The sequence below is a fragment of the Mastomys coucha genome, unplaced genomic scaffold (genome assembly GCF_008632895.1).
Source record: "Mastomys coucha isolate ucsf_1 unplaced genomic scaffold, UCSF_Mcou_1 pScaffold21, whole genome shotgun sequence".
Classification (NCBI taxonomy): domain Eukaryota; kingdom Metazoa; phylum Chordata; class Mammalia; order Rodentia; family Muridae; genus Mastomys; species Mastomys coucha.
In genome coordinates this window covers 133,758,675-133,781,170 of record NW_022196904.1, presented here as the reverse complement: position 1 = coordinate 133,781,170, position 22,496 = coordinate 133,758,675, and the positions used below count along the sequence as shown (strand labels likewise).

The window sequence follows — 22,496 nt, the reverse complement described above, 5'->3', positions numbered from 1 at the left end:
CCTGGGTTGCATGGGCAGACACAGGCTATACCTTCGCTGCAGATATCTTCAGGTCTTGGATGCTTGAAGTGTGGTATGGGGTGTTTTATTAGTATTGTGTAGTCAAGAACATGCTTGGTGACACAAGCAGATTGACCAGACAAAGCTGCTGATCTTGTGGGCGAATATGCTTAAAGCATGTCCATTTTCACTCAGTTTGTAAAAACAGTTTACAGAAGGGGGGCAGCAGTTTCATGCTTGAGATATTTAGTGTCTGTCTCCTGAGTGTTCTGATGAGTTCTGCATTTATCATCCCCATTTCCCTCTGGAATCTCCAACACAGGCAATGGCCCAGAAGGAGGATATGGAGGAGAGAATCACCACCCTTGAGAAACGCTACCTCGCGGCACAGCGTGAAGCGACGTCTGTGCATGACCTCAATGACAAACTTGAAAATGAAATTGCAAATAAAGACTCCATGCACCGACAGGTACTGGGCTCTGTGGGCGCCTTTCTAGTTTTAATTTTATGTGAAGCCAAAGACTTTTCCTTTGTAAATTGCATGTTGGAAATCAAGTACTTAAGTCATTTTTCTTGTGACTTATTTCTTAGCAGTTTATAGAACCTTGGTTCTTGTGTTTGTTTTTTTTTTTGGTGTGAGTGTTAATGTGTGCCTGTATGGGTTAGTTTGTACATGTGGCAGTTAGAGGTCAAAGTCAGGGGTCTTTTCTCTATTGCTCTCCGCCTTATTTTATTTTATTTTCAGATATATTTTTAAAATTTTTTAAAAAGATTTTTTTTTATTTTTAATCTTGTATACTTTTGTGTGGGTACATCTTTGTGTGAGTGCAGGTGCCTGTGGAATTCAAAAGAACGTATAGGATCCCCTGGAGTTGAAGTTACATACAGGTGGTTGTAAACCAGTGAATGTTGGTGCTTGAAATCAAATCTGAGCCCTCTGGAAGAGCAGCAGATGCTCTTAGCCACAGAGCTCTTTTTCTACCCTCTCCACTGTAATGTTTAAAGATAGTGTCTCTCACTGAATGTGGAGTTCATGTATTGTCTAGACTGGCAGGGCAGTGACTAAGTACCAAGGTTCCTGCTGAGTCTGCCTCCACAGGGCTTGGGTTACAAGCATGTGCTGCTGCACTCAGCCCTTTTTTAAAAACATGGGTACTGGGGATTGAACTTGGGTTCTCATGCTGCACAACAGGCACTCTGCCCACAGAGCTATCTCCCCTTCATTCTGTTTCATTGGAAGCCAGTTGCTTCTTTACAGTCCTTTCACTAAGCAGTGGTAAGAACTTGTTGGCAATGTTGAACAGTGCACTCAACAGCAGCACTAGAAGTCAGAGGAGATTGGAGCCGGCCATCACCCTGTTCCTTGTGTGGTCTCAGGTCATTGAACTAACCAAAAAAACGCAGTCAGGCTGCTTGAAAGGATTTTATTAAGGGCAAAGGGCATTGCTTGACCAAAAATAAATTAGACAGTTGTGAAAATTGCTGCCATGAAGCAGTACTTAGAGTCAGAAACTAGGGTGAGGCCTAATATTTGTTGTGTTCACACAGCAGCGGGACAGTGCTCACAGACAGTACTAGCTCACACAGACAGCAGTTCCCCCAGAGCAAGGGAACGGTGTCCACAGACAGTAGCCCCTGTGGTCTCAATCCCCACATGGACAGGTTCTTTCCTGCTTTACTTAGATTTTCTGCAGTAGGTTTCATATCCAAGCATTTTTAAAACATTTTGCCACAGGCTGAGCTTTCAGGCAGCACTCTGGGTGGGTAAGTGACTCATTCTCTGTCAGAATGAGCAACTCACAAGAGTAACTCATTTTTCTTATGCACAGGAACCTGTATTTGTTTTGTTTTCTTTGTTTGTTTAAAAAGATAAAGCCTTGAAGCCATAAGATGCTTGTCAGGTGTCTAAAGCAGCAGCCTGAATTCCTGATTGTGTCCTTTCTAGACAGAAGACAAGAACCGCCAGTTGCAAGAGCGTCTGGAGTTGGCAGAGCAGAAGCTGCAGCAGACCCTGCGCAAAGCTGAGACGCTGCCAGAGGTGGAGGCTGAGCTGGCCCAGAGAGTGGCTGCACTCTCCAAGGTGCGCCTGGGCCATGTGGGCTCACAGGCCAGGCTTTGATGTTCTTGTTAGTGTGCTTGCATCCATGGACTGTCCATGCTGCTGGATGATGGGAGTGCTGTTTCTGTGTAGCTCAAGACCTTTATTCCCCACTAGTCCCCAAAACCCTGTCAGGTGAACGCTACTGTCCTCGTATCAGGGTCCAAGAGTAACAGCTGCTTGGATTATTTCTCTCACCAACTTGAAGAAAGGTTGTCGCTTCTCTCAGATCTCTCAGAAAAATGACATGAGTCTTTCAAGATAGTCACACAGTTTTTAAGTAATTTGAAATTACTTTAAAAGGTTTATTTGCTTGTTGAAATAGTCTTACTATATAGCCCAGTCTGACCCTAAACTCCTCCCTCTAGTGATCCTCTTCCTCAGCCAGCGAATAGTTGGGACTTGAGGTACATACTATAATGCTTAAAATTGTGCTTTTAAAATATACTGCTCTTGTTTACCACCACTAGGTTAAGGTGTATGCCCTCCAGGTCCTCACCATCCAAAGTTGGGTAGGCAGGAATCAGAAACTTCCAGAGTGATGACTGGGTTCACTGTTTTAGAGGCACAGCAACACAGCATAGAGGCTGTGGATGTATCCCTGGTGGGAGTTCTATTCCCCCAGGCTTGGTCTTAGTTGTGGGGGAGGGATGAGAGAGAGACACAGATGAAGACAGCATCCTGTTGGTAAGTGTGGACCCTGTCCCCACTCCTGGATCTAGCTCTGGACACCTTGTCCTTGTCAGCTGTAATAGTACCTTGGTCCTTCCCTCTGTGGTTCATCCCCTCCTAAAGTCTTGGTTTCTTTTCTCCCTGCTGTCCTTCCTGTCCTGTCGCTTTATAGTCTGGTCCTTTGTCTTCTGGGAGTTCTGCTGCTAAGGAAGCAAAACTGTTGGAGCTTACTTCCAAGCTTAGGAAGGTAGAATTGTGCCCTGTGCTTGTGCTTGCTGCTTCCTGCTCTCCATGCTGACCACCAGAGGCACTCAGCAAATGGGATGGGTTATCCAAGGCAGGGCAGGGTGGGGGACACAGAAAGGTAGTCACTAGCACCCACGATGCTTCAGGTTAGCACGAGTGGGCTAGTCACTTCACAGTGTACACATTGAAGCCACCGAGGAGGTGCTGATGGATATGAGGAAGTGTTATCCCTTTGCCAGGGTTGACATGGTCCACAAAGCATGTGGTGCTTGCTGCTGCTACCGTAGTTTGTAGCCAGTGTGAGTGGAAATGAGCAGAGGATTAGCTTGTGTTATCTTTGCCTGCAGGCTGAGGAGAGACATGGCAACATTGAAGAGAGGCTGCGGCAGATGGAGGCACAGCTGGAGGAGAAAAATCAGGAGCTGCAGCGGGTACGTATGGGGCTGAGGCTGGTTTCAGCAGATGAGACACAGGCCACTGTAGGCTTCGGCTTCTCTGCCACAGTTCCTTCTCTCTATCTGGTTCTTGTCCTGTGGATCTGAGCTGTGGTCTTTCTGGACTATACCAGTGTGTTTATTATATAGTGCCTGCTGTGTCAACATGGATGGCAACAGAAGTGTCTCAGGTAGCAGTACTTCAGGCAGTCAGGCTCCTTGAGTTTCAGAGGCCTTGTTGCTTTTTTATCCCCTTAAGGGAACTGTTAGGTCTACCTAGAGCAGTGGTTCTCAACCTTCCTAATGCTTTGACCTTTTAGTACAGTTTTTTCATGTTGTGGTGACTCCAATCATAAAATTTTTTGTCACTACTTCATAACTGTAATTTTGCTGCTGTTAAGAATTGCAGTGTAGGGGCTGGTAGGATGGCTCAGCGGGTAAGAGCACTGGCTGCTCTTCCAGAGGTCCTGAATTCAATTCCCAGCAACCACATGGTGGTTCACAACCATTTGTAATGAGATCTGACACCTTCTTCTGGTGTGTCTGAAGACAGCAACAGTGTACTCACATAAGATAAATAAATCTCTATCTTTTAAAAAAAAGAATTGCAATGTAAATATGTGATATTTGATGCTTGTGAAAGGGTTGCTTGACTCCTGAGGGATCTTGACCCATCACTTGAGAACCTCTGCCCTAGAGTGTGCTGGCCAGGGAATCCTCCTAAACTCAACAGTGGTCTGTCTCCTTAGGTTACTGGCCCTGTTTGGCATGAGGGACTAAATTCTCATGTTCAGGCCAGAGCATTGATCCTGTTCTCAGGTCCTGAATTGCCACTTAGGATGTGATGGTGTCAGAGCAAGAGGAGTACTAACACACCATAGAGAGCAGCTAGGAGAGTGTTGTGACAGCTGGGTTGTAGGATCTGTCCCGGGAGAGGCAGACAGAGGCATCCAGACACAGAGCAAGAAGCAGTCCTGGACCCTACCTGCCACAGGCCTACTGTGGAGGGAGGAAGCATGGCTGTGGAACCCTTGCATAGCACAGCAACCTGTGTTTTTCATCTATTTAAAGCTGCAGAGAGCTAGGAGAACTGGGAAGTGATGATTTTAAGCTCCTGTATCAGGTCTTAAGCAACATAGGCTTAGGCACATTGTCACAGAGCCTGTGAGGCTTACAGTTGTTACTGAACCCTGAGCAGATAGTCACATCACACTTGAACTTTCAGCTGTTTGGCTTTGAGAGTGTTCAGTTTGAACAGAAACAAGTATACTTTTCAAAGAAAGACATATCAGGTGCCTTCCTGGGAAGCCTCCTCCCATGGGGCGGTTATTTTCTGTCAGGCATATTCAGAGGGCCTTGGAAGGTGCTACTACACATACTTCTCCAGAGTTGCTGGGCCTTGTGCAGTCCTTCCTTGGAAATTGAGTCCTGCCTAGGTGTCGAGAACTGAGTGATGTCGTCTTGAGTGTGTGCTGAGGAGGTGCAGCTCTAGCCTTATGTTAGCCCATTGCCTAGTTACTACATTGTCATTTGTAGTTTTTTTGGGGGGGTTGGGGGATTTCAAGACAGGTTTTCTCTATATAGTCCTGGCTGTCCTGGAACTCACTCTGTAGACCAGGTTGGCCTTGAACTCAGAAATCCACCTGCCTCTGCCTCCCAAGTGCTGAGATTAAAGGGGTGCACCACCACCACCTGGCGTCATTGTAGTTTTGAATATAGGTAGAGATGGCCTGCATCTCTACTGATTAAAAATCAGCTTGTTCAGCTTTCACTTTGTAAATTTAATTCTTTCCCCCTTGAACCTAAACCTAAGCTTTTATTCACACCCAGAGAAATTCCTGGGTCATTTTGCAGATGGACTGATCCCTCAAATTTCTTCTCTCCTCTCATGGAGCTCTACTAAGTGAACTTGAGAGCTAGAGACTACTGACATTCTCTCTCTCTCTCTCTCTCTTTCCCTCCCTCATGTCTTTCTTTCCTTTCCTTTCCTTTCCTTTCCTTTCCTTTCCTTTCCTTTCCTTTCCTTTCCTTTCCTTTCCTTTCCTTTCTTTTCTTTTCTTTTCTTTCTTTCACAGGGTTTCTCTGTATAGCCCTGGCTGTCATGGAACTCACTCTGTAGACCAGGCTGGCCTTGAATCAGAAATCCGCCTGCCTCTGCTTCCCAAGTGCTGGGATTAAAGGCGTGCGCCACCACTGCCCGGCATGACATTCTTGAGACAGTTGTAGGTCTTGGTTTAGCAAAGGCAGCAGCCTCTCTAGGATTGTCCTGAGTATTTCATGTCCTAGAGGTAGTTGTCACTTGAAAGTCCCTTGGAGAGTTGGGCAGTGGTGGAGCATGCCTTTAATCCCAGCATTTAGGAGGCAGATTTCTGAGTTCAAGGCCAGCCTGGTCTACAGAGTGAGGAGTTCCAGTACAGCCAGAGCAATATAGAAAAACCCAGTCTCGAAAAACAAAAAAAACCCACCACCACCACCAACAACAAAATGTTCCTTGGGGATGAGAAGATGGGAGCACAACCTCTGGTGACCATTGGTCTGGTGCTTTTGAAGGGCTGGATGTGAACCTGCAATTGGAAGCTTTCCCCTACTGTTTTAGGCAAGGCAGAGAGAAAAGATGAACGAGGAACATAATAAACGCCTGTCTGACACTGTGGACAAGCTGCTCTCGGAATCCAATGAGAGGCTGCAGTTGCATCTGAAGGAGAGAATGGCGGCGCTGGAGGACAAGGTGGGCAGATGAACCACTATGCTCCCTGGGAAATTAGCTCAGGCCATGCTCTCCTGCAGACAGGGAAGACATTAGCTAGCTAGTGACTGGCTGTGCTTCTTCCCATTTGAGTGCTGTTTGTGTGTCCATCCCCTCCTCAATTTATTTTATGTGTACTTGTATTTTGCTTGCATGCATGTCTATGTACTCATGCCTGGTACCCAAGGTACTCAGAAGAGGGCCTTGGATCCCTTGGGACTGAAGTTACAGTTAGCTGCTATGTGGTACTAGGAATCAAACCAAGGCCCCTGGAAGAATAACCAGTCCCCTTAACCAGTGTTGAGGACTAGTCTTGACCTGAAGGATGGAGAAAGCCTGTGACTTCCACAGAGGTCCAGGAAATAAAATACATCTGGCTGTCAGTGCTCGATCATGTCCTTTCGAGCTCATCATTCCTCACAAGCAGTTATAGTCAGCTCATGTAAATGGTGGGCTTTATTCTAGTACCATTGTACTTAAGCTGGGTGTGGGGCTGTACACCATGATGCATGTACTCAGGCTGAGGCAAGACTCTTGAGTTTGGGGCCATCCTGGACTACCTAGTGTCTTAGGGTCACCATTGTTGTGATGAAACACCATGACCAATGCAACTTGAGAAGGAAAGGATTTCTTTGTCTTAGGCTTTCATATCATTGTGCATCACTGAAGGAAGTCGGGGCAGGAACTCAAGTGAGACGGGAGCTGATGCATGAGGGGCTGCTTATGGTTGCTCCTCATGGCTTGCTCAGTCTGCTTTGTTACAGAACCCAGTGCTAACAGCCCATCCACAATGAGCTGGTTCCTCTCACATAAATTCTAATTAAGAAATTGCCCTACAGACTTGCCTGTGGCTGAATCTTAGAGAGAGATATTCTCCTTTGAGGCTCTTCATCTTTGACAAAGACTTGAGCTGCTGAGCTGCGGCAAGTTTATAACAAAGTAGCCAGCACAGTGAAACTTTGTTTTCCCCCAATTCTTTTTTTTTTTTTGACAGAGTGGGCTCAAGGTGGCTTAGCCCACAGGCCCCTAGAGCTTAGCTCTGCCTAGCCTTATCCTTACCTGCACTTTAATTGGGAGTCATTTTCCATTTCCTTACACATGCTGTGTTTCAAGAGCATGGCAGAGCTGAAGGGATCTAATTGGCTCAGTGTAGGTACTCCCAGGTTTCAGCAGTTGCCTTTCTTTCTCTTGATTTAGAAGAAGGCTAAGCCTGACTTCTAGGGCTTGCCTTGTGGAAGGCCCCAGATGACTCAGAGTACATTGAGGTTTAGGGTCTCCACAGAGAGGCCCTGGTGGGCAGCACTTATGCTCAGATTTCAGACGGCCTGTCCCAGCTATGCTTCTCTCTTGAGGTGTAGCTTAGAAATATCCCGAGGGCAGTACTTGCATGGGGTTGTGCTGGTGGAAACACATGAGTACTTGTGAGAGGATTGAAGGGTGCCATTAGAGACCATGCAGAGTAGTCACTCTGACTTCTTCACCCAAGCATTACCCTTGCTATGGATAAGTTTTTAAAGTTCTTTTTCCTTCTAGATCATTCTAATAATAGCTCAGACATAATAGCCTTAGTCTAACAACAATCTTGAACTGATCCATTTGCCTCAGTTTCAAGAGTCCTGGGTATACAGGCATGCAGGGGCCTGGCTTTGAATAGGAATGCGTTGTCTTTTAACTTTACATATGAAACTTAACCTTTTGTTTCCTAAGTGGCCAATGAATACTCAAATCTAAAAGTCACTGTAGACCACTTGCAAGAGGTTATGGAAACAAATCTGAAGGTCAAGTGCGATGGCTCGTACTTGTCATCTCAGATGCTAAGACAGGAGGATTGCTGCAGGTCACAAGCTGCTCTGGTCTACAGAACAAGACTATCTTATTAAAAATGAACAAACAATCCTAAAAAGCTAAGTAGCATCAGCAAAGGCCCTTGTACCATGAGTGTGGCACTGTGAGTGTGGCAAGCCTACTGTAGGAAGACACAGGTTGTACACACACAGAGACAGGTGCATCAACATCTGACCTCATTCGTGCTTGGTATTGGTTGACTGGGCTGTGGCCCTGCTCTTAGTACCTCCCATGACCAGGCCTTTCCTTCAGGGCTGCTCTCTGGTTTAAGCAAGTGTAGCCAATGCATTACATGAAACATTTTGAAGAACCAGCCCTAAAGGACACTTTCTTTTTCAGAATTCTCTACTAAGGGAAGTTGAAAATGCAAAGAAGCAACTAGAAGAGACCCAGCATGATAAGGTACCTCACTCTCTGACTCAGTGAGAATTCCAGGAAGAACTGAGTTGTTACAGTGACCACAGCCTTTGGAGGGAATTAAGACACACCTTCTTTGTGGCTCTTTTAGTCCACACTGTGTGCAGCCTCTTGGAGAGCATGCTGAATATGTTGTACACATCTCTGCAACCCTAGGTTCTTGGGGGATCTGTTTGAGCCTAATAGCATGGGTCTCTTGTAAGAGATAGGGCCAGCAGGGATCTGGTGTGTGGGTTGGGATGGAAGACAATAAGAACTGGCAGCCTGTGGGCTAGGATGGGTGGGTCCTTTATACAGTCAGTGCATTTTACACCCTGGCATTGTCTCTCTTTTTAACTCGCCTATCACCAGGAGTACTGCTTTTCATTGATTAGGGTATCCATGGATTTGGAGACCCTAGTTCTGCTTACTCTAGGACTCAGGAAATGTTCACAATTGAAATGTACCTTATAGGTGCTGAGTCCATGTGAGAGAGTTGCCATAGAAGCTGTTTACTGTTTTCTAGGACCAACTTGTCCTGAATATTGAAGCCCTGAAGGCTGAGCTGGAGCAGATGAGACTGAGAGGTCCTTCACTTCATCATGGGTATGGTGGTCACAGATGGGCTAGTTTTCAGCTCTGTGGGTGCACGGGCTTGTTGCTGCCTCTGTAGGCAGCAAGTAGAGTTCCAGAAGGTGGTACGAGGCCTCTTAGTATTTAGATGTGCTGACTAAGGTGCCCAGTGATGTGACAGGAGAGAGAACATGATGGAGTGGAAGGACAGGTCTCATAGAGGAGGGACTGCTGTGAGCAGCTGCTCAGAGTCCATCTCATGGCTTCGGTGCTACATTTGGAACTATCTCATGGAAGGACTCAGCTCCTGACAAGGCCACAGTGCTTAGTACACAGCTGTAAAGCACTTTGTTGTATAGAAGCAGTTCTCCCTGGGTCTTTTCTGGTTTTATTTCTTATGAGAGTTGATCTTCAGTAGAATTTACTGAGGTGACACCATTGGATAGCAAACAGATTTCCTCTTGGAGCAGGCAAGGAGACTGGGAGGCCTGTGTTGTACAGGCTAGGCCTCCTGCAGCCTCTTCTTACCTGGCCTAGTTTATATCAGGAGGAGAAGATGTCCTTATAGATCCAGAAACCCTCAGTACAAAGCCAGAGGGAGAGTCTCGAGAGGTGGGTCACTGCACTGAAAGATATGTCAAGGGCCATGAGACAGAGCAGTTGGGGCCAAAGTGATGGAGAGACTAATGTTACCACTGTGACATCAACAGATCTGCTATTGGGAGCCAGTATGCAGCTTGCTCTCTTGTTTAAAAATGTATGTGCAGGCGAGTGCCTAGTGACCATAGAAGCAAGTCCACTTTTTTTTTTTTTTAATTGAAAAAAGGTCTCCTGTTTGTAGCCCAGACTGGCCTCAAATTTATGACACTCCCACCTTTGATTTTTTTCAAAAAGGAGTTTTAGGTGTGAATGGAAGGAAAGGAGCTGAAGGAGACTTAAGATGGAGGAAGTATGCTCACGTTTGACTAGCCTGCAGAGTGACAGGTCAGCTGATAGGACAGGAGGATGACTTGCTCTGGGAGCCCCACTATCCTCCTCCATAGCCTTGAGACATTGGGTAGAACAGAGAAGAGCTGGCCTGTTTGCAGGGTGGGGCTCTGCCCTGGATAGGAGGAATTCAGACACCGAGCAGCTGTTGGGACCACTGGCTAGTTTCATAGTACTTGACAGTGAAGTAAGTCACATGGCTGCGATCTGCCCCACAGAGTGGAGAGAGTTGGGAGGTAAGCTTGGAAACAACGTGGGGAGTAGGAGGGCTAGCAGCCCCCAGATCCCCATGCAGTTAACACGAAGATGTGCTCAGCTCCTCAACTTGCAACTCTGACTGAAATCAAGCTGAGGCAGAGCAGGATCCTGAGAAATAAGAGATGGGGGAGTTGGGAGGGAAGTAGAATTAAAAAGGAAGCCATGAATCTCACATCTTTAAAACATGGAGAAGATGAGGGGGTCAGTGCTGCTAAAGGGATGAGTTGTGAAGTCCCATTGGTCCCCTGTGCAGCTCCAGGGGGATGTTATCTCTGTGTTCTCCTTAGCCTCTGAAGGAGTTCTGAAGTAAGGGCATCTACCTTCTTTCCCAGGAAGTTTTAGGGCAGTACTAGGAGGAGGGAGAGTGAATGCCGAGCCTGAGCTCCTGCTGCTCTGCTTTCTCTACATGTTGGCTATAGAAACAGCTAGTCATCAGATCCTCTTTGGTTGCTCAGCCCTATCCCCTTTTCTAGAGTTTTCTTCAACTCAGGGTGTTGTCCTGCGACCCTGTACCCTAGCTTCTACCTCCTCCCAGGAATGCTATGACCACCAGCATGAACTTGGCACAACAGAAAAGCCACAGAGCAGGTGATGGCAACAGTTGGCATCCTTGCATGACCTTTACGTGGAGGAGTATCTTGGTGGGCCTCAGATGTTCACACCCATTCCTTCTCCCAGTGTAGTAGCTGGGTGGGTTTTCCTGGCTAGGATTGGGTAGTCAAGAGCTCTCAGACAGGTTCAGGGGGACTCTCTACAGAGACCTTTCCAACTTGACCCTTTACCTTTCTTCTGATTACCCACCTTTTCCCATGTTTCAGCCGACCTCATTTGGGCAGCGTCCCGGACTTCAGGTTCTCAGTGGCAGACGGGCATGTGGATGCTTACAGCACCAGTGCAGTGTTGCGGCGCCCCCAGAAGGGCCGGCTGGCAGCGCTGCGGGACGAGCCCTCCAAGGCAAGGCCTCCGCTTGCGGAACGTCACCTATTCCTCTTGGACAGACTCTCGGTCTCCTTCTTCCCCCATGTTCCTTTCCTTGGCTTTTCTGGCTAAGAGCTTGCTTTTAGGGTATGCTTGCTTTTTGGTTTTAGTTCTCTCTTTAAGAACAGAATTTTTGATAAGATATCCTTTAAGTTGATGCTAATTAGTACATACTTGAAATAGTAAATAAGAATAAATGATGCCAGATGTGATGACACAGCACATATCTATAATCCTGGCATTCAGGAAGCTGAGGTAGGAGGATTGCCATGAGGTCAAGAGAAGTGCACAACTACAGCATTGAACAGTATAGTATGTACCTAGGTAGTGCTCTGTGGCCAGAACCTTGAAGTTTTATGCTGATATCATGGCTACATGCAGTTCAAAGGCCTCAGGAGTCAGAGGCAGCATAACTCAGGGACTCAGGGAGCTTATAGATAGGGAGTCTTGGCAGTGTAGATGTGGTGTCGACAGAGAGGCCCTTGCTGATGGACCTGCATGGACTCCCCGAGTTGACATTTGGAGGAAGCCCAGGTCCTTCACTGCCTGGTCTGGGAAGATATCAGGCATATTTCCTCCATAACTGTGAGGCGTGGTCTGTTACCACATGGGAACCATAAGAGTTATCCTCCACTTGGAGAGAGAAGTCTATTTTCAAATTGCTAGAGTGTATGCCAAGGATAAGAAGCAGGAGGCAGGATATGGGTACCATGGACACCTGAACTTTAGAGTAACCAGGCTGTCACCGTGAGTGTCGACAAGCCAGGATGGGTGGGTACTGGGCTCATATGAGAATCCTGTCTAGGGAGGACAGCAGCCAAGCCTGTGCCTGTGCCTGTGCCAGCGCCTGTGCATGCAGACAGCATGGACAAGCAGGTGAATGAAGGGCAGGACAGTTGGTAAGGGCCAGTTGGCACTGCCTTGGAGCAGCTCTTCTGGAGGAAGGTGCTCTGCCCACTTTGAACCCTTGGGAGTGGAGAGGAAGGAACAGAAATAGATGGGCAGTTGCTGGAGAGGTTTTGCTGGTGGGCAAGGAAATGGGATGCTGGGTGGGAAGTTGGGGCAGGGTAAGGTTTTACAGTTTCTGTCTGTGTTTCAAGATGAGAGATGGGGGCTGTATTATCTCAGGATAAACCAGCTGAGAGAGGGTGCCACAGCAGATATAGTCTTCTGGAGGAAAGGGGAAAGCATTCATTAACTACCCAGTGGATTTAACACTGGCTGCTGTGGGCTGTGATCACAACAGGGCTCTTCTCTGTATAGCCCTTTCCCCTGGAAACTCCATCGTGGGCCACTGGCTGTGTCCAGGTGCCTGCTTTGCTTTCCTCCTCTGGCTTTTCTTGGTGCTTATCAATACCAGGCTTGGGAAGCTCATACCCAGAGCATCATTCCATGGTAGTTGAGCACGTCCCTTCAATGTGCTCTAGGCTTCCTGTTTCTTTGCACAAAAGCAGGGGACCTGAATATAGATGCTGAATGTCCGAGGCATTGCTATCAAAGGATGTGCACTTGCTCTCTCACTTTGAGACAGGCTCAGCATGTGTCCAGTCTGGTCGCCAAATCTACATCCTTCTCTGCATCTGCCTCCCAGGGGTTTTGATTACAAGTGTGCTCCACAGTGCCCAGCCTCCCTGCCTGTCAGGTGCCTCTTGTTTAGCAGCAGCTGCTGAGGTGCATAGGCATCTTCCCAAAGCCTTGAACTGAATTAAAACATTGACATTTCTGATAGCAGCCTTTCCTGCCCTTAGGGTTCTTGTTGTCACTCTTGCTTGCTGAGACATAGTATTCTTGTTGGTAGGTGCAGACCCTCAATGAACAGGACTGGGAACGGGCCCAACAAGCCAGCGTCTTGGCAAATGTGGCACAGGCATTTGAGAGTGATGTCGATGTGTCTGATGGTGAAGATGACGGAGATACTCTGCTCAGCTCGGTTGACCTGCTGTCACCCAGTGGGCAGGCTGATGCCCAGACCCTGGCCATGATGCTTCAGGAGCAGCTGGATGCTATCAACAAAGAGATCAGGTGCATATCTGTGTATATATAGGGGGCACAGGGAAGGAACGATCAGGGTTCGATGGTGTATATCTGTCATCCCAGCACTTGGGAGGTGGAAGGAGGAGGACCAGTAGTTTAAGGCCATCTTAAACTACAAGTAATTTTGAGGCCAGTTTGGACTATGTAGAACTCTGTTTCAAAATAAGAGCAGCAAACAAGAAAGTAGAAGGTGGAAGAAGATGGGGATGAGACTGGAGTGGATGTTGTGGAGGTGTGAGGGTAGAAGGAAGGAAGTTGGGAGGCAACCAGAGGAAACTGGGGTAGATGCTGTATGGGGGTAGGGTGTTATGATGAGACCTAGGATGTTGTACAGTTGAAAACCCAAGAGAGGAGTCTTGCAGGAGTTTGCTTTCTTGGGAAAGTATGGTGTACTTGAGATGAGCATCCCCTTTACAGCCTCCTACAGCAGAACATTTGGAGTTCTGAGATAGCTTTAGCTTTGGCAGCCTACCCTCCTCCCCGCACCACACTGGGGGAAATGAAACTCTTATGTCCCTCCGTGCATAAAGAAACAGGACCCAGATTACTCCCTTGCTACTGAGAGCTGTTCCTCAATGGATAGACGTAGGACATGCAGGTTGCTGGTGTGTGAGGTGAGGGAGTAATGAGCATGCTGTTGGACCAGAAGCAGTTGGGTTTCCTTCTGCCACCCAGTTGTTAGCATACCTTCACCTGTGTTAAGTAGGAGCACAGGAACATTGTAGCTCTCAGTGGAGGAAGGGAGTCTGACAATGCTAAATATTATCAGTGTTCTGTGTTAGATGCAGGGTCTCCTGCTGTAGCCCGATTGGTCTTGAAGGTACCTTTTTCCTGCTGTAGCCTCCAGCTGCTGGGCTCACACCTAAGACCCCCCACCCCAGACACACACACAGGGCTTCCTGATGAAGTATGGCCTTGTTTATTTTTTAGGCTGATACAAGAGGAGAAGGAGAATACAGAGCAGCGGGCAGAGGAGATTGAGAGCAGAGTGGGCAGTGGAAGCTTGGACAATCTTGGTCGTTTTAGATCAATGAGCTCCATCCCCCCCTACCCCGCTTCCTCGCTTGCTGGCTCCTCTCCTCCAGGCAGTGGTCGGTCCACACCAAGAAGGGTACCTCACAGTCCTGCCCGGGAGGTGGACAGGCTGGGTGTCATGACTCTGGTAAGTGGGGCCTTGTTTACTTCAGCCTGCTGGGGAAGGGCTACACATGGAAATCACATCTTCCTCCAATAGGTTCCAGATTATAAAAGCTGTAGGAGTAAAGACCAAGGCAGGTGATCTCTGTGCATTTGACTCTGACCTGTTCTGTGTAGGGAGTTGGGTTAGCCAGGGGTAGATCATGAGAACCTGTCTTTTTTTTTTTTTTAAGTTAACTAGTATTTAGTTATTCAGTAATGTAAATTTGTAAGTTAGCATATATAATAAGTTAATTATATAAATTATAATATAAAAATCATAATATGAAATATAATATACATATATATCATATAGTTAATATAAAATACTTCAGTGACCTGGCCGGCACATTATCACTTAGTTGTGGGATGCTAGGCAGAGGTCTGATGCCAGCCAGAAGGGACCGTGCTGCCTGTTTCCAGCAGAAGTAACTGGAGAGACGCTGCATGTGGAAAGAGGTACAGACAGCCTGGCATGGAGGTCAGTGGTGGAAGGAACTCTGTTTAGCCTGGGCCAGGCTTGGCTTCCATTCCCAGCACATTTTTTAAAATGTACAAAGGCATCCCTTAGCCTTTCCCAGGAAGGGCATTTTTAAGCCTAGAGGCACAAGGGCCACTTGAAGGACCCATGGGCTATGGTGCCAGAACATGAGCATCATGACTGGTCATTTGGGCCATTTTTGTCCAGGAAATTCTGTGACCAGGTGTGGGGATCTCAGGACACCCAGTGACTGTAGGTGTGGTTCCAAGAGCCTGCATGTTGACCTCAGACCTGCTCTGTGAGCCAGCCTCCTGCTGTGCTGCACTTCTTGAGGGCCACCTTCCTGCCCTGCTGCACTTGTTTTGCTGCTGGTTTCATTTGCAGTGTCCATGGCACTGGCAGTGTCCATGTAATTAAATGGTGGAATCACGATAGTGACATGTTCAATGGCATAGGCTGTTGTGTTTTGATGCACGGTGTAGTAAGTGTCACTAGTGTAGTGGGTAAGATATTACCTATCATGGAGTGGTCTGTGCCTTCATTCTCCTTCCAAACACTTATTAGGAATAACTTCTTTCAGCTTAGACCGGCTGGCTGTCAGTCGGCTTCTATAGGATCCTGACCTCAGATCCCTGCCTGGCTGTCTGCCTGTCTAGCACCGTATGCTGAGACAGTCCTCCTCCAGCGCCTGCAGATGACTGGGCACCCAAGTGCACATCTGCTGCAACATGCTGGAAGAATGGACTGTTGGGCTTTTACATGTTAAGGATTTGTTCTCTGTTACTTGTGTATCCTGCATGTGTCCACAGGCAGGAAGTGGTGTGTGGCCTATGAGTGTGCAGAGGGTGTCCTGTATGCAGAGATGACAAACCTCGTGTAATACTTGTGGGAGCTGTGTACAGGCACAGCCTCTTTTGGTTCTGGTGTCACATGGCTCTCAGCTGCCAGTTGCTGTCTTCAATGACCTCTCATCAGAAGCTGTGCATACTGTAAGATGTAAAGGCTCTCCTTGGTACCCCACATTCCACACATTTTTCTCACAGGGGAGCCTTTGCTCTTGCTGCTTTAAACAATGAACATAGTTTTGAAAAATTGTAAATAAAATTCTAGGTTGAGATTTTACATTAATGTCCAGTAGATGGTTAACTCAAAACAGGTTTGTTTGATTTTATAACAGATAATGTAATGGCTCCTGGAGGAATTATTACATTCCAATGTGTTTGTAACTAGCTGCAGAGGCTGGCTCAGTGAAGTCCACTGGATTTTAATGCATTCCTATGTTCAGACTCAGCCTTAGCCAAGTAACAACTAGTGTTGCCTCCGGGAAATCTGCATCATTTTTAACTGCCTTGAGAATGTTTATTTCCAATGATGTTTCCTCTCAGTGCCCATTTGTGTCTGTCCTTCTGGCCCTGCTTAGCAGTTGGCCTCCCTGGTCCTTGAGGCTTTTCCCCACGTGTGCAGTAAACCTGCTTTCTCTCTCCTTTCTTCACACGCATCTGTCAGCCTAGTGACTTAAGGAAGCACCGGAGACAGGTAAATCACTTGCTGACCTTATACACCCTGTGTGTCCATGAGTGACACACTACTGTGATGTATAGAGAAGTAACTGACATCTCACAGCAGTATTTAATCTGACCCTGCATGTCATGATGGTGGTCATGTGGGAAGCCTGTCCCTGAAATACTGGGGCAGAAGCATTTGTGTCTGATTGTTGCATGCTTGTCTGCTGTTAAGAATTGAGACTAGGGGCTGGTGAGATGGCTCAGCAGGTAAGAGCACTAACTGCTCTTCCAAAGGTCCTGAGTTCAAATCCCAGTAACCACATGGTGGCTCACAACCACCCATAATGAGATCTGATGCGCCCTTCTGGTGCGTCTGAAAATAGCTGCAGTGTACTTAGATATAATAATAAATAAATATTTAAAAAAAAAAAAAGAATTGAAACTAAGAGTTCTCGAGGCAGAGCTGCAGGGGTATGCTCTGGGGAAGGCTGGGCTGGCCCACAGTGAGCTCATGCTCATGCCAGCCATGGGCCTAGTGTGTGGCCAACGCATCGTTTTTGTTTGTTTGGTTTTTGTTTTTGTTTGTTTTTTAACAATTTTGTTTCTTTGAGAGAAGGTCTTAATCCGTGGCTCAGACTGTACTAGAACTCACTGGGTGGCCTAGATCTGCCTTGACCTCATAGCAATCCTCTTCCCTCAGCCTCCCGAACACTGGAACCATTGTCTTAAACTCTTGCATGCATCTCTGTGGGACACAGGTCATCATATTTACTCCATTATCAGCATGAAAGCTGAAACCTTTGTCTCGTGGTCTGGGGCACGGGTGTGTATACAGATCTGTCTGACTTCAAAAGCTGAGCTGGTGACCACTTTACCCTTGGCCAGCTGCCCTGATTCCCTGGCCTATCTAGAAGTCGGTGTGAGTGCAGCTTGCTGGGCAAAGTTGGGAAGAGCTGCCGGTAGCTCTTGGTGGTTGACCTAGACATTCTACCTCTGATCTTCCATGCTCCAGTCAAGGAGCCCTGCCCTGTCACCAAACTTCCTAGGTGACTGCACGGTAGAGCAGTGGAGACTTCCTTCCCCACCTGCCACTGATGTTTGCCAAAGAGCATGTCCCTGATGGTGCTGTGGTCTGTTGTCTTATTGCCATTTTATCTTAAGTTTAAAAAAAAAAGCTATGTATCTGTGCTGTTCAAACAGTGCCCATGCACATCAGGAAGGTCACAAGCTCTAAGACAGTCTGGGATACAAAACAAGATCACCTCATCCCTACCCCCTGTCCCCAACCAAAGAAACCATGCCTCACAAGGTGGCTGCAGTGATACAACTCTCCAGTTGCCCTGCATGGTGATCCTCTCAGCCTCACTGGCTTATGTCAGTGAGGAAGCTGTGTGTGAGCCACACTCCACTCCAGCATGGAGACCTGATATACAGAGCCAGGCTTGGATTAGATGCTGCACTATGATGTACCCTGCCTCTCTTTTAGTATCACTGGCAAATAAGGGTAATTTCATTGAAGAGTCCTAGTGCCACCCCTTCTTGAAAGAGCACAGGGGGCCCATTTGTTAGTCTCTGGTAGGATTTTGGGTCTTGAGAGCTGTTGTGGGGTGAGGTTCTGCCTAAGAACATAATAGTGCACATTCCCATCAAATGGATTGCTCCTGAGCTCATTCTTTGCTTTGTGTTTACACACCAATTGCATTTTTAGCTGTTAACATTTCCTCCAACGTTTCTAGCCATGGTAGCTTTAAGGAGAAGGTGATGGAATCTTCCTACATGCTTAACATGTGCTCTTCAGAGCCTGGTTCAGACCCATGATGCCCGCTGCTGTTTTGAGATCTTAGACAAGGAGATGTAGAGTGTATTTGCTACTGGATAATGAGTGTCCTGAGCTGAGGCAGCCTGATGCTGAGCAGATGGGCTATAGTGGGACCAGTGCCCCTTAGTGCCATTCCAGCAGTCAGCTGCCAGTCCTCTTAGGCTTCATGAAACCAGACAGTGCAAACAGATTCATAGGACCCAAACTGGGTGAAGCTGTTCACGGCTGTGGAGCCTCTGTACATGAGGCCACCTTAGTGACATACGCAGAATTATTCTATCTAAACCAAAGGTCTTAAGCTGCATATGTGCTTGTACAGATAGCCACAGTCCAAACACCCAGAAATGCAGCCATGCACATGGATGTGGCTCACGATCTCAAGCTGTTCTGTATGTTCCCAAGCCCCAGACAGGAAGGTGCTGGCCACTTGCTGGGGAAGAATCGGTTCCCTCGGAGTGACCCGAGGAAGCCTGTCAGAACTCCGGGTCAGTGACAGCTGATTGCCCTGTTGTGTTGGTTAGGATAAGGTTGATAACATGGATCAGGTCTTCGCTACCTTGTTTGGCATTGGCCTCTGATGTCCCCAGACTACCACAGGGAGGAGTTGTTAGTGTCCTGTGCCTGCCTGCTCCATACTTTCCCCAGGGAGATGGGCTGTGAGTTACATTGCTTTATGCTGTAGTCCTCAAGATGGTATGAGCTAAAATGCAGCCCTTCAGCCAGGCACAGTGGTGTCTCCTGTGATGCAGGCACTGGGGAAGCTGAGTGGTAGTGCTTGCACAAGGTCCCATCTCAGAATAAAACAATGAACAAAAAAATGTGTCTGTTCTCTTGTGCTAGCAGAAAGTGGCTAATAGATGTTTAAGTTGAGGTTTACACTGTTCACTGTTCTTGCCATTATCTTGCCCTCAGTTGCCAGCTTCCAGAGAAGAGGTACGAGACGACAAGACGACGATAAAATGTGAAACCTCCCCTCCCTCCTCCCCGAGGCCCCTGCGCTTAGACAGAATGCACAAGGGCGCGCTGCACACGGTCAGCCATGAGGACATCAGGGACCTGAGGAAGTAAGGAGCAGGGCTGAGGACAGCAGTTCCTGTGCAGAGCTGTGCTTGTCTGGGGTTTAAGAACATTGCCGGGCGGTGGTGGCGCACGCCTATAGTCCCAGCACTTGGGAGGCAGAGGCAGGCGGATTTCTGAGTTAGAGGCCAGCCTGGTCTACAGAGTGAGTTCCAGGACAGCCAGGGCTACACAGAGAAACCCTGTCTTGGAACCCTCCCACCCCCCCCAAAAAAAAAAAGATTTCAGGTTATTCAATTGAAGTTACTGACATTGGCCCAGGTGGTTTCCAGTAGAAGGTCCTGTCTGGGGAATGTTGTAAAGAAGGGTACTCCATGATGTCACAGCCTTGCTCACATATATGTGCCTCTGTGGTTCTAGATGATGCCATGCTACGGACAGCCTGGTTTCCCCTGATCTCTGGCCTTCATGGGTCTCCAACGTGCTAGGCAGTCCATGTTTTCCCCACCTCTTTATTAATGCTCCCTGTCAGAAAAATAGGAGCCTGTTTAGTTGCTGAGATAGACAGTCATTGCATGGCCATTTGTAGAGTTTCTATGCTGTCCTAAGTAGGACTGGGGAGGACATTTGAATGGTAACTCTCACCCAGCTCTGCAGGTAATAAACATCCTTCTTGACTGGCAGTTAATTTCTCTGGTCTCCATGGGCATCTCTTTTTTGCTGTTCCTTCATTTGCTGGCCTGCAAGCAACTCTCTCTGACTGAGTCTAGACCTCCTTTGTCAGCTAGTTGGAGGCCAGGCCTCCTCTTAAGGGGTATGTCGTTGGGCAGTGGTGGTGCACGCCTTTAATCCCAGCACTTGGGAGGCAGAGGCAGGTGGATTTCTGAGTTCAAGGCCAGCCTGGTCTACAGAGTGAGTTCCAGGACAGCTGGGGCTACACAGAGAAACCCTGTCTTGAAAAACAAAAAAACAAAACAAAACAAAAAAAAGGTATGTCAAGTCCTAAAGAAGCTGGGGTTTCAGAACCAACCTTTGTTCTGAGCATCTGGCAGCCTGTGTCACTGCACAGCATACTGTGAGAGATTTGATGTATCTTAGGAACTTTGAGGAGCAGATACTGAAAATGTAGAGTGGCTGGCTGGATGTTGTGACTCATAGCTATAAGCCTGGTGATTTCAAGGCTAAGGCAAGGTTGCCCTGAGTTCCAGGCTAGCCTAGGCTAGAGTGAAAGCCTGTCTCAAAAACAACCCAGGAAAGTATTACAGTGCTTATGTTGTGATACAGCTCCCGGTAAAAGTCCATTTTCTTTCCCTAAAGCTCCACAGGCTCCCAGGATGGTCCCGTGAGCAACCCTAGCAGTAGTAATAGTAGCCAGGACTCCCTCCACAAAGCCCCGAAGAAGAAGGGCATCAAATCCTCCATTGGCCGCTTGTTTGGGAAGAAGGAAAAGGGCCGGCCTGGTCCACTGGGCAAGGAGTCACCAGGGCAAGGTTGGTAGGTTTACAGTAAGCATTTTAACAAGGGTGTGGGGCATTCCTGGGTGCCTTCTGGGTCTGCCCATCTCCCACATGCCACCATGTTACTGGGCGATCTCTAGGGAGTGTGGGCCCTCAAAGAGTCTGCAGATACTACCCAAACAGCAATTGCTAGCAGTTAAGATACACCAGGTGTCTTGTCTTAAGTAGTTTTATGGGCTGTTTGGTCAGAAATAGCTCTTGGGTATTTAAGCTTAACTCTGCCTTTAGAGAGCAGACCTAAATTTAACTCTGCCATGTTGATTCACTTTAGTCTGGGGCCTCTGCTTCCTTGTAGCTGGTGTTTCAGAGACAGAAAATTCATCTCAAGATGCCTTGGGACTCAGCAAATTGGGAGGACAAGCTGAGAAAAATCGTAAACTTCAGAAAAAGTAAGCTTATCACTGTGTCTCCATTCCAGTTCCTAGGGTGAATGGTGTTTAGGTTTCAAATTCTGTACACAGCTGTGTGTGTGCACAGCCTTCTGAAGAATTAACTCCATACAGGGCAGGGGAGATGGAGACAGGAGGATCCTGAATGTTGCTGGCCAGCCAGAATAGCCAAATGGACAAGGTCCAAGTTCAGTGAGAACCCATCTCAGAAAGTGGTGTGGAGAATGAAAGAGGAAAATGCCTGATATTTAGCTCTGGCCTCTGCATGTATCTGGAGTATACCTACATACATGAAAGATGGAAGTTTCTCTCTCTCTCTTTCTCTCTCTCTCTCTCTCTCTCTCTCTGACACACACACACACACACACACACACACACACACACACAAGCGCGCGCGCACTCACGAAACTACAACCTTTTTTTAACCCACACTTCCTGGAGGAGAGAGCATTTATGACACATAGAAGGCATTTGCCTGGATTCCTGCCACTGTGGGAAGTGTCTTGTTGAGATGGCATGTTCCAGAACCCTGAATCCTACCCTGCTCAGGTCAGCTCTGTAGTTCTGGGGAATCATGTTCCCTGTGCCTATTTTCATCTGTAAGATGAAAGTCACAACAGCTCACCCTGGATAGTTTTTCTGAGTATTAAAATGGGATGGTGGTTATCTTAAAAAGTGATAACTCTGCTGGGATATGGCTCAACTGTAGTGTGCTAACCTAAAGTGCACAGAGTCATAGGCCCTCAACCAGCACTGTAGAAACTGGGCACATGTCAAATCCCGGAGGTAGAGGCAGGAGCATCAGAAGTTCAAGGTCATCTTCTGCTACATAGTGAATGCAAGGGCAGCCTGAGATACATCAGACCCAGTCTCAAATAAATAGCTCTATGCCCTGCAAATAGTCCTAAACAGATGAGCTATAGAGGCAGCCACAGTTACTCCTTTGGGTCCATGTGAATGGCCTTCTGTGTTTTCTGGTAGATTGTGATCTTTTATCACAGACATACTTTGAATTTGGAGCTGGGGACTAGAGAGATGGCTCAATGGTTAAGAGCACTGGCTGCTCTTTCAGAGGTCCTGAGTTCAATTCACAGCAACCACATGGTGGCTCCCAACCATCTGTTATGGGATCTGATGCCCTCTTTTGGTGGGCAGGTGTGCATATAGATAGAGCACACTTATGCATAAAATAACTAAATCTTAAAAGATTTTGTAACCTATTAAATACCAATTCTGTACTAAGTTTTCAAAGGCTGGAGGTAAAAGGTGTGGTAAAACAAGCACATAGTTTGCAAAACCCTTGGTTTACAAAGAGTTTTAAAAAA

At 47.4% G+C, this 22,496-nt stretch overlaps 1 protein-coding gene across 13 annotated transcripts in view; it reads left to right on the top strand.

Annotated features, from left to right (window-relative positions):
- The window catches only part of Ppfia1 (PTPRF interacting protein alpha 1), a 77,099-nt gene that overhangs the window by 36,733 nt on the left and 17,870 nt on the right, over positions 1–22,496 (top strand). For 9 of the 13 annotated variants that reach the window (XM_031389027.1, XM_031389031.1, XM_031389026.1 and 6 more), the window contains exons 8-20: positions 323–469; positions 1,946–2,080; positions 3,364–3,447; positions 6,047–6,178; positions 8,381–8,443; positions 8,964–9,043; positions 11,074–11,209; positions 13,032–13,255; positions 14,198–14,429; positions 16,431–16,460; positions 19,161–19,312; positions 20,583–20,755; positions 21,078–21,171. In XM_031389027.1, coding sequence (XP_031244887.1) covers positions 323–469; positions 1,946–2,080; positions 3,364–3,447; positions 6,047–6,178; positions 8,381–8,443; positions 8,964–9,043; positions 11,074–11,209; positions 13,032–13,255; positions 14,198–14,429; positions 16,431–16,460; positions 19,161–19,312; positions 20,583–20,755; positions 21,078–21,171 — 1,682 coding nt within the window. Of the gene's footprint in view, positions 1–322; positions 470–1,945; positions 2,081–2,942; positions 3,018–3,363; positions 3,448–6,046; positions 6,179–8,380; positions 8,444–8,963; positions 9,044–11,073; positions 11,210–13,031; positions 13,256–14,197; positions 14,430–16,430; positions 16,461–19,160; positions 19,313–20,582; positions 20,756–21,077; positions 21,172–22,496 lie in introns of all 13 variants that reach the window. The other 4 variants (XM_031389038.1, XM_031389029.1, XM_031389037.1 and 1 more) reach the window with 2 other exon arrangements.